We start from the raw sequence: 9962 nt of genomic DNA on the forward strand, positions 1-9962 counted from the left end.
TCAGCTCAGGCAGTCTTCGTAGCCGTCTTCCGGGAGTAGGTGTTGTCCTTCCTGTTTTACGGAAGACTGGGTTTGAGCCCAGCGAGGTTAAGTAACTTGCCAACGCCACACAGCAGCCGCAGAGTTTGCAGACTCCTCGTTTCTACAGCAGTGGTGGACTGGACAGCTGAGGCCGAGCTGAGGTTGACTTGGGACCACGCGCATCTTCCCTTTCTCTGGACCATTTGTTTTTTTCCTCCTGTGGGAAGAGCGTCGAATCAGAATAACCTCCTGGCCTGTTCTCTGCACCAGGCAGGTGGCAGAGCCCTGACGGGGCAAGCCCAGCCTTAGTCCTCTCGGCAGCCCTGCAGGGTTGACTCGGTGGCGTGTCTGCGCTGCAAAGGCTTCGGTGGTCCCTCGCTTTTTGACTTCCATTGCATTCTAGTTTCGAGGTCTTGTGGCCTCTGGCAGACGGTGAAGACTGAGAAGTTGGCTTGCCAGAGCCCGGCAGTGGGCACTCAGATCCTGGTCCATGCACAGTTGCCAGTTCCCACACCAGAGGCTCTTCTGGTTCCTTAGCAATGGTTGAAATTGTGGGTGCTTTGGGTCCCTGAATTTGAAGAGAAGGGGAAATCCTCATTCTGGTTTAGTTTTCTCCCTAGTCTCCCTAAATCTGGAGGCCGAACAGGAGAGCCACAGAGTGCCGCCAGCTGCTGGGAGGGCCTGTGGGCTGCCCTGCAGAAATGGCCTCCTGGCCCTTGGTCTGGATGTGTGGGCAGATGTAGGGGTGTGTCGGGCAGGCGTGTGCAATCTAGGGCTGTTGGTGGGGCCATTAGGTCCTAAGCCGGGATCCCTATGAACAAACAGCGTTCGGACTGCATGGTTCCCGACAGAGCAGGGGTGGTGGATGTCCCAAGTGGTCTCTTGGTGTTCACAGGGGTGCTTGCTTGGGAAAGTACTTCAGAAGCCCCCCAGGGCCTATTCCCGGGGTGCTGCCGCAGTTACAGTGGGTCAGTGGTGGTGCAGGAAGGGGTTGCAGCCTCAGGGCACTGGAACTCCCCCCCCACCCTTGGTAGGGACTGTCAGGACGCCTTCTGAGGTCCCCGTGGCAGCTGCGCAGAAGGAGCGCTAGGCCCTCGGGACTGGGTCCCCGAGGCGCAGGCGCTGGTGGAGTCCACCCTCATTGCTGTGCTGGCATTGGTGGCCAGCCCCCATGCCAGGCCCCATTATGGCCTCATTGTCCTATAAAGCAGGCCCTGCCACTGCCCCGTACAGGTGGGCCTCCGTCTCAGTGCGCCAAGGGAGAAGCCAAGGGCGTTTCTTTGTACCTTTGGCTTCTGCGTGCGAAGCACAGGTGGGGATTTGCCTTCGAGCTGCACCGCTGGCTCTGCTGCTCCCTGGCTCTGCAGAGTTTGGATTTGCTGGTGTCCAGGTGCCCCTGCTGGGCTCGTGGCTGAGTGTTCGCCTCCCTCACTGGCTGTTTCTCCAGAGCAGGGGCTGCCGCACTTAGGAGGGGCGGTTCTGGAGCAGGGTCCCAGGATGACGTTGTGGCATCCTGTTGTGGGAACAGTCACAGCTGTGGTTGGAGATCCCCGGGCTCTCTTACCTGACCGCTGCAGGTATGGCGCCCGCGGGAGAGGCACCACGCTCATGGATGGGCCACAGGCTGTGGCCCTGTCACAACTGTCAGTGTGTCTGCAGCGGGGGTCGTGGCCAGAGTGTGGGTGCAGGACAGGTAAGATCCTGCTGCATCGATGAGTCACCAAGCATAGGGGTGCAGACCTCTAGTCAAGTGGGGTTAATGGTTCCACAGAACCCCTCTAAGTTTACTGTCCAGGGAGAAGCGACAAATGTCAGTTGACAATCTCATTAAATGAGACCCAGTGAAGTTGGGTTTTGTACGGGAATTGGGCCCTAGGTCCAATTCTAGCCTTGGCCCCTGCGGGGGCTTGTTCTCTGGGAATGTCGAAGCTGGTGACAGCCCTTCTCCGCTTGCCTACATGTGGGATCTGGGACTGAGAGACCCTCTGGATACTGGGCACATGCTGGTCTGGCCCACCTTCCCCTGGGGCTTGCTTTGTCTCTCTGCTTTCTGGTCTCTCGTGGGATCTCTTTCCCGTGGCGGAGACTGGGCTTGCGGGGAGCCCACTGTGCTGCGGCGGGGTGGGGGGGTGGGGGCGAGGTTCTTCACTGGGTCTCATTGAGTTACCGAATGACTCCCTGTGAGGGGCTGTCCTCTAAATGGGAAATGGGTGAGTGACACCGATGAGAAAGAAACCCTTATTGGAGGACCAAAGTTGGAGGCCCTGGTATAGAAAGAGCATTATGTCTTGCTTCATTTGAGGTCATTTATGTCATTCTTCTGTGATGTCCTTGCTGTGGCCTTGCACAATAGGCAGGTCAGGTATCCCTACGTGGAGATCGGGCCCACGAGGGGTGGGCCTCTGCTCCCCGTGTCCCCGCGCTGCTCCTGGGCAGTCTCCGGGATCAGTGATGGCCCGGGGTGTCTTGCGGGGGTGGTCAGGAGCCTCAGCTTGTGCTCATGGCCTCCCAGGGTGGGCAGGGGTGCGGAGGCCAGCTGGCCCGCCTTGGCCAAGGGGGACGTGTCAAGAGTGCAGGGAGAGGGCCCTGTGTGTCACCTGTACCTTTCTGGAGACCACCCCCTGTTGAAAGCCCTTCTTTGCCTAAGTTCCTAATAAGCCATTTCTTGCTGACATCACCAGCTGAGGCTAAACGAGGTTTGCTGTAAACAGATCTGATCGGAGGTCGCTCCGTCGATAAGAATCAGCGTTTCCTTGTGTGCTCGTTCTGTCTTTGTCGTAGGGATCGCTTTGTGTGAGTTCTCTCTCCCAGCTCAACCTCCTTGTCTTATAGATGGACACGTGTCACCGGGGATGTGATGTGTAGAGAGTGACTGTCATTCTTTCTGAGCGGGAGCTCTGCAGCCTGGCACAGTTGGGAACTAACTACTTGACTCTGGTTTGTTTCAGAGCTGAACTCCAATGTCCAGCGATGGATGACGACAGCCTGGATGAGTTTGAGGACCAGAGCCCGGGGCCAGATGTGCACCCACAGCTCAGCGCCGCTGCCCTGGCCAGGGACGCCGGTGAGCCCTCCCGCTCCTCCCCTGCCAGAGCCTTGCGCGCACGCCGTGGCCTGCACCTCGCAGAGGGAGCAGGGTTGCCAAGTGCTCTCTCCAGGCTGTCAGCTCCTAGAAAAGCTGAGCCCCTGGCTGTTGTCTAGATGTCGTCTCCGTGTTTGATCTCTCTAAAATTGCTTCTGGCTTTTAAATTGCAAGAGTGGCACACGCTTTTGTCTTACTTTTCATGGACGTGATACTGCAACAGAGCGAGAGTGTGCTGCTTCCCCTCCATCTGCCCCCCCTCCCCTCCCCCTCCCCCTCTCCCTCCCCCTCTCCCTCCCTGGCGCCCCTGGCAGCCCGGGGCTGGGGTGTGCATCAGCCTGGGTTGTGACTCTGCCCGGGCCTTGTTTTTGCCTGTGCCGGTCTAGAAGAAAGCAGTGACAGCGACAGTGGGGGTTCTGAGGATGACACGGGCAGTGAGCTCAGTGACAGCTCTGATGGAGAGGACGAGGAGGGGGACCTGGAAGATGGATCTGGTAAGAACGCTGACGTTTGGGCGGCATCCTTGTGACTCCTCTCACTGTGATGGGACAGCTGGTTCTAAAAGGTCCTTAGTGGAATGGTGGTCTTGGGCACATCGGCCTGTGCGGGGTTTGAAAAGTTGGGGCAGAGCTGCTTGGCGCAGTGGGCCCTGGCTGACAGTTCCCTAGGTGAATCCTCCTCTTCAGCTGCGGCAGTGGCTCACTCTTGTTGTCTTCCTTGCGGTTTGGTGACATGGTGTGGTATGTCTCTTTGGTGAGGGCGGGAGATGAAAACGTCTGAGAATGTGCAGGAGCACAAGCTGTGATTTTCCCAGGGACAGCACAAGAGCCCCCGTGGCCCTCGCGTTCTGACATAGTGAGCACAAGGGCCCCCCGCCCCAGTTCAGGCAGCCTCACCACAGCCTGATGGGGGCCGTGGGCCCGGGGCCAACATCCAGGACGCCGGCAGATCAGGGGCTCTGTCCTGTGGCCCCTCCTCTCACTCTGTTGCCCAGAAGCCTTCCGGTGTGGTCCTCATGTGAACTGGGCACTTTTGGGGTGCCCTGCCCTCATCTGTACTGGGGTTGGGGCCTGCCACCAGCGGCCACACCAGGCTACACCATCGTCTTGTGGGGAGCCGTCTCCAGCGGACCCTGAGAAGTGGGGGAGGTCCGTGGCTAAGGGCCTTGCACACCTGCTCGTCCTTATCTACGCTCACTCTTGGTGGTCATGGCTCCTCAGAGACTTCAGAGGGTCCGGTGGCCCCCAGGTAGCCAGCTCTGCCTCCCTTCAGTCCTTGAGCCCCTGGAGTACCATAAGAGTCAGGCCCCCTGGCCTCCACCTGCTTCTGCCCCCTTGCCCCTCAGCAAAGCAGAAACACTGAACAAAAAGTGTCACTTGGCTTTCCACTTGCCATCTTCCAAAATTTTCTGAACACCAATCTTACTGCTTTTCTCCTGCTGTGTGACAACTTACCACAAACGTGGCAGCTCGGGACAGCTCGTTCATGATCTTGGTGTCCTGCGGGTTGGCTGTCCAGAGCTGGGTCGATGGCCCTCTGCTCATTCTCCCCCAGCTGACATCGAGAGGTCAGGGGGCTGCAGTTCCCGCGTGAGGCTCAGTGTCCTCGTCCAGGATCACTGCTCGTTGGCAGAGTTCAAGTCCTCGTGGTTCGGGTCCGAAGTCCTTTTGGCCGTCGCCTGGCGGGGCCCCAGTGGCCACCCCTCACTTGGCGGCTTCCGCTGGCTGTTTGTCTTTGCTGCTGGGGGCTCGCCTGATGAGGCCGCGTCCACCCCGTAACCTCTCTGCCTGGGAGTCGTGGGGCTTGGGCGCTGGTCCTGCCCACTCTCAGAGGGTTAGCTGGGCAAGGCTCAGGGGCAGGTAAGGCGGCCCCTGCTGCCACTCCTCTCACCTGCCTCTGTCCGTGGCACATGCGTCTTTATTTTAGTGGAGTTTGGGGGCAGGGAAGAGAAATACATGCATTATGCCGTGAAGGCATCTACTGCCCCAGCCCTGCTCCGACCTGCAGACGCTCTGGTGGCCAGATTGCCCGGTTAGGGGCCGGTGCACTCCGCATCCTGCAGAAGGACAACCCCGGACCTCTCAGGGAGGACGGTTCGCTCCCACCATGCTGAGGAGGGGCCGGGATGCTGGGCGGGGCTCTCCAGTCCACCGCCGTGGGAGGCGGGCCAGGCCCTGGGCACCCTGCCTCTGCAAGCTTTGACTCAGCTATGGCGGGGGCCTGAGGTGGGGGCTGGAGTGGGTGGCTGCTCAGCGAGGGCCATGTCGTCTTGGCCTGAAGCAGCCGGAGGTGAGGTGCCAGTGCCTGTCACACCTGGCAGGGCTGTGTGAAGGGGTCTGTCCCTTGAGTGTGGGCTTTGGGAATGCGCTTTCCTGCAGGTAGCTGCGGCCGCTGGCTCCCCATGCTTGGTTCATGCGGTCACGCTGCTTCCTCTTCCTCAAGGTTCTGAAGGTTCCGAAGACGACGATGACGTGGACATAATGGCAGACGCTCAGGGGAGGCTGGAGGCCAGCGGCGCCCTGAACTCCGACGACGACTCTGAGAGCTGTCCCATTTGTCTCAACACTTTCAGGGGCCAGGTTGTGGGGACACCGCAGAGCTGTGCCCACTACTTTTGCCTGGACTGTATCGTGGAATGGTCCAAGGTGAGGCGGCTTCTCTCAGGGGTCTTTCCTCCCTCGGGACGGCTTCCTCTGTCTACAGGGACCCAGCCTGCGGCTGGCCTCTAGCTGGCCAGCTCTGCTCTGTGGCGGAAGGGGACCACACGGTTGTCCTGACTCGGATTCCGCTTCGTCTGGTGTCATTGGCTCTTGGGTTGTGGGTGACACACCTTGCATGAGGAAGGTTGTCAGGCCCATGTCCTTTGGAGACCTGTCTGCAGACACGCTGAATGACTTGTCGATTTGTCAGCCCGTGAGTCAGCCAGTCTGCGCCTGCAGCCATCCAGAGGGACAGAGCATGGCAGTCTGCTCAGTGCTGATTTGTGGTGGCCAGCAAGGAAAGGGACTGTCCTTAAAACAGGCGGAGGGCATTTACCAGCAACACACAGTGTTATTTCAGCTGAGCTTTAGAAGCGGCCCGCCGCTGCTTACTGCGGAGAGTTCCAAAGACGTAGAGTAGCACAGGTGAGCAGTGGTCCCTGTGACCCCACCGCCTCCAAGAACGTCACCTCCGCCATCCTGAGCTCTGCCCCCTCCTGTCACTCCACCTGTAACCCTGTCGCTCCACCCGTAACTCCACCTTCACGGACACTGAAGGTCACAGATCTCCACGCTGTCATGTGACCCAGTGAGACTGATAGTGACAGCACAGCCTCTGACACCCAGCCCCATGGTCCTCGTTTTCCCAGATAGCTTAGAAGCACCCAGTCCGCCACCTGTGAACCAGGACGGAGATGTCACTTGTGCCCTCCACGTGGCCATATGTCTGCTGGCTGGGGTTTCCTGCGCGATCACTGGGGATTCCTCTGCCTCCGCCACCTCGTTCCTGTCCTGTGCTGGTGGCTCTGCTGCCCGGGTTATATTTAGGTTTAGATCTGGGGCGTGCGAAGAAGGCCCCCTTTAAATTGAGGAACACGGCAGGGTATTTGTTTACTAATGAGCTGTCAGAATGCTGCGCTCGGAGAGATTGCTAGATACAGGTTAACAAAGATTAGAAATTGTAACATTCTCAGAAACAATTCATAAGAAGACGTGTTAGACTTGTAAAGAGATCTTCTAAACAGTTGAGACCAAGTGGAGAAGGACCACTTTCTGAAAGGATCGTCTCATTCCAGAGAGAGGGAGGTGGGGTTGCAGGTTCATCCGAATCGTGGCAGCATCTGGAGCACTTGATGGGCTGTGAAGTGCCTCCTAGACGGAGAGAAAATGCCAAGAATCGCCAGGAAGGGAGGAATCAGCTTTTGGATGTTGAGATTTACAGACTCCAGTGATCACACCGGAATTGCCCGGGATGGGAAACGGGCAGCAGGAGCATGGCATGGGGACTGAAGGAGACGGCGCCCACGGCCAGTGGCAGGCAGTACCTCAGTCACAGACGGGGGGCCCTTCTGTAAGCATATGTGAGATGGGTAAGGGGCTGGCCCCCCACACACAGCGCCACGTGGCTTCCGGGCCGGGAGTGAGATTCGTACCCTAGAGAATGCAGGCGGCTGGGTCAGAGAGCAGGGAAGGGCCTGAACGAGGCGCTCAGCTGGTCGGAGGAGATTGATGAGTGGACAGCAAGTGCAGGGGTGTCAGGGTTCCCAGGACGTGCACGTGCCATCGTGAGGCAGCAGCTCTGCGCAGCTGCTGGGAGCCTCCGGTGGAGGACGGGGCACGCCACGTGTGAGGCGAGGGGTCCCTGGGCTTCTGGGCGGGGGGCCGTGACATGCGCAACCACAAGGGGGCACACTGGTGCCTTGCAAGCCAGCAAAGACGAAAGACCAAGGGCGTCTGCTGGACACGCCAAGCATGCACGTGGCAGCCCTCTTTACCGCCCAAACCAGAAGCAGCACCGGCACAGGCACCCCACGGGGCTGCCTGGGGGGCGAGCCGTGCACAGCCGAAATCCCAGCAGAGCGGGCTGCGGTGCAGGGGGCTTGGGCAGTGGCTGCCCGGGATGTGAGTTTGTCAGAGCTCGTCGGAACACATGCTGAGATGGCGCAGGTTGGTGTATACAGCACACCAATAAAGGCAGCTCGGAACTAGGACCTCAGGTGCGCCAAAACTGTCAGTGGAGGCGGGGCGAAACGCCTGCCGTGTGTCCGATGCGTGTCCACGCCGTGTCGAGAAACCCTCGTCGCTCACTAGGAAGCAGCAGGTGGCCCCGTGGGACGCTGGCAGAGGGTTCGAGCAGAGGCCCATGGTGGAGCCGTGCCCGGGGCCAGTCACTCCCTCATCCTCACACCCCCGCCTCTCAGTTTTCTCAGCGCTCGGTAACGTGCCGTGAAGTGCAGACGCTTTTTTTTCCATCCTTTCTCTTCCGTGAGGCGGGTTCCTGTCTCTCTCTCACCGCTGTGTCCCTAGTAGCCAGCACAGGGCCTGGCGACACAGGTGGTCAGCGGCACTTGACTTCCGTTCTGAGTGCGGTGTTGACGGGGCTGGGGCTGTCCAGCATCCTGACGCAGCTCTGGTCTCTTTCAGAACGCCAACTCCTGCCCAGTCGATCGCACCGTGTTTAAATGTATTTGTATCCGAGCCTGCTATGGCGGTAAAATATTGAAGAAGGTAAGTGTAGGCGCGGGCAGTGGAGAAGCCCCCCCCAGGGCTTGGGTTTATGACTGGTGCCTGTGTTGTGGGAAAACACGCTTCGAGAGGTGGATTGGATTTTCTGAAATGAGTGAGTATTGGTCAAATGCTTTTTAGAAATCCTCCAAAACGCCACCCGTAGCCATGCCGGGTCGGCGGGTTCCAGGGGAAGGCAGGTGGGGTGTGGCAGGGTGACATGGACACTGGCAGCTCCTCACGTTCCTGTCCTCTACTCCCACACCCCTCCTCGTGCCAGAGCTGCTGTCTGGAGCCATGGCAGCCATGGGAGGCAAGGTCACGGGTGGCCCGGCCTGGGACAGGAGGCCGGCCTCCTGGGTCCGGGGTTCTCAAAGTGTGTGGCCGCGGTCATGCGCCACGCAGGCTGGCACCAGGGCCGCTTCCTTCACCCTTCAGCACTTGCGTTTGCGCGTGTGCTCTTCAGAGACGCGGAAGGCCTCCACCCGTCCCTGTTTTCGGGGACCAGAGACTCACCTTAGGTCTCGTGAGCGTAGGAGGGCGCATGCCTCGGTGCTGTAGACCCGTCCTTTCGTTGACGGGGTGCACAGAGCCACGCGCGGGGACTCGGCCTCCGAGCCGGCGTGTTTCTGCTGGAGGCCGGCACCCTCTCCGCTGTGCTCTCGAGTCTGCGGGAGGCGGCAGCTTTGGTTCCGTGGATCCAGGCCCCTGTCGCCAGCCCCATGTGCTCTGTTCTCCCCCCAGAGCCTGGGCCTTGGGCAGCTGAGGCCTCTGGCAGGCGGGCACTCTCCACGCAGGCGGTGCTTTTGGAGGTTATGCCCACTAAGCACACGGGCCCCGAGCTCTCCCGGGGCGAAGCCCTGTGGGGAAAAGCTCTGAGTGGCAGCATGCAGGAGGGCCGTGGGCCTCGCCTGGCGTGAAGATGCAGGCAGAGGGGTGTCTCAGGCATGTCGCCTGGGGGCTCCTGGCACAGTGGAGGAAGCGAGCAGTGGATGCCAGTTCCCGGGCTGGGCTCTCAGGTGGCGGGCTGGCAGGAGGTGGGCAGGGGACAGAGGCCACCTGCATCTGCCGAGGGCTTGTCTGTAGAGCTCCACGGGTCGGGCTGAGTGCTGGACGCCTCGTCCTGAGGCCCCTGGGAACACCTGTGACGGGGTTCCCGGTGCACAGCTGTAACTGTCATCCTGTGGAGGTGGTGTTTCTGTGTCTGCTTGATGGTGGCTGCCGGGACATGTGCCTGTGCGCCACCTGCCCCAGTGCCATGGGTTTCAGCTCAAGAGCGGCTGCCTGAGGGCTGCTGCCCGTCGTCACGGTCACGGTGTCTGCGGTGCCGTGTATAGTGCCTGTCCCTGGGCTGTCTCCACTTGGCTTTGCTCCGGAGCCTTTCCATGGGGTTGCTGTGTTTTCTTCTTGGCCGACTGCCCCGGAATGGTCGGGAACGTGAAGTCCATGTGCGCCTGGGGCTCCAGACGTCAGGGCCCGCGGAGCACGGGTGATCTCCGGGAGCTGAGCGGCCTGTTCTCAGTGACCGCACGTCGGGCTGTGTGCTGCCTGGGCTCCGTCTGCCACGTGAACGCGGTGCTGTCTGCCTCCAGATCCCAGTGCAGAACGCCAGAGCTGCCGAGGACGAGGACGAGGACCCCACCTTCTGCGAGGTC

General features: G+C 60.1%; 1 protein-coding gene across 1 annotated transcript in view; it reads left to right on the forward strand.

Moving 5' to 3' along the window:
- The first annotated feature begins 2972 nt into the window (after positions 1 to 2972).
- The window catches only part of PHRF1 (PHD and ring finger domains 1), a 22011-nt gene continuing 15021 nt past the window's right edge, over positions 2973 to 9962 (forward strand). The window contains exons 1-5 of the mRNA XM_023523725.1: positions 2973 to 3085; positions 3490 to 3597; positions 5546 to 5748; positions 8227 to 8310; positions 9900 to 9959. Of these exons, the coding sequence (XP_023379493.1) occupies positions 2992 to 3085; positions 3490 to 3597; positions 5546 to 5748; positions 8227 to 8310; positions 9900 to 9959 (549 nt within the window). The 5' untranslated portion in view covers positions 2973 to 2991. The remainder of the gene's footprint in view (positions 3086 to 3489; positions 3598 to 5545; positions 5749 to 8226; positions 8311 to 9899; positions 9960 to 9962) is intronic.

This window comes from Pteropus vampyrus, unplaced genomic scaffold (assembly GCF_000151845.1).
Source record: "Pteropus vampyrus isolate Shadow unplaced genomic scaffold, Pvam_2.0 Scaffold405, whole genome shotgun sequence".
Classification (NCBI taxonomy): Eukaryota; Metazoa; Chordata; class Mammalia; order Chiroptera; family Pteropodidae; genus Pteropus; species Pteropus vampyrus.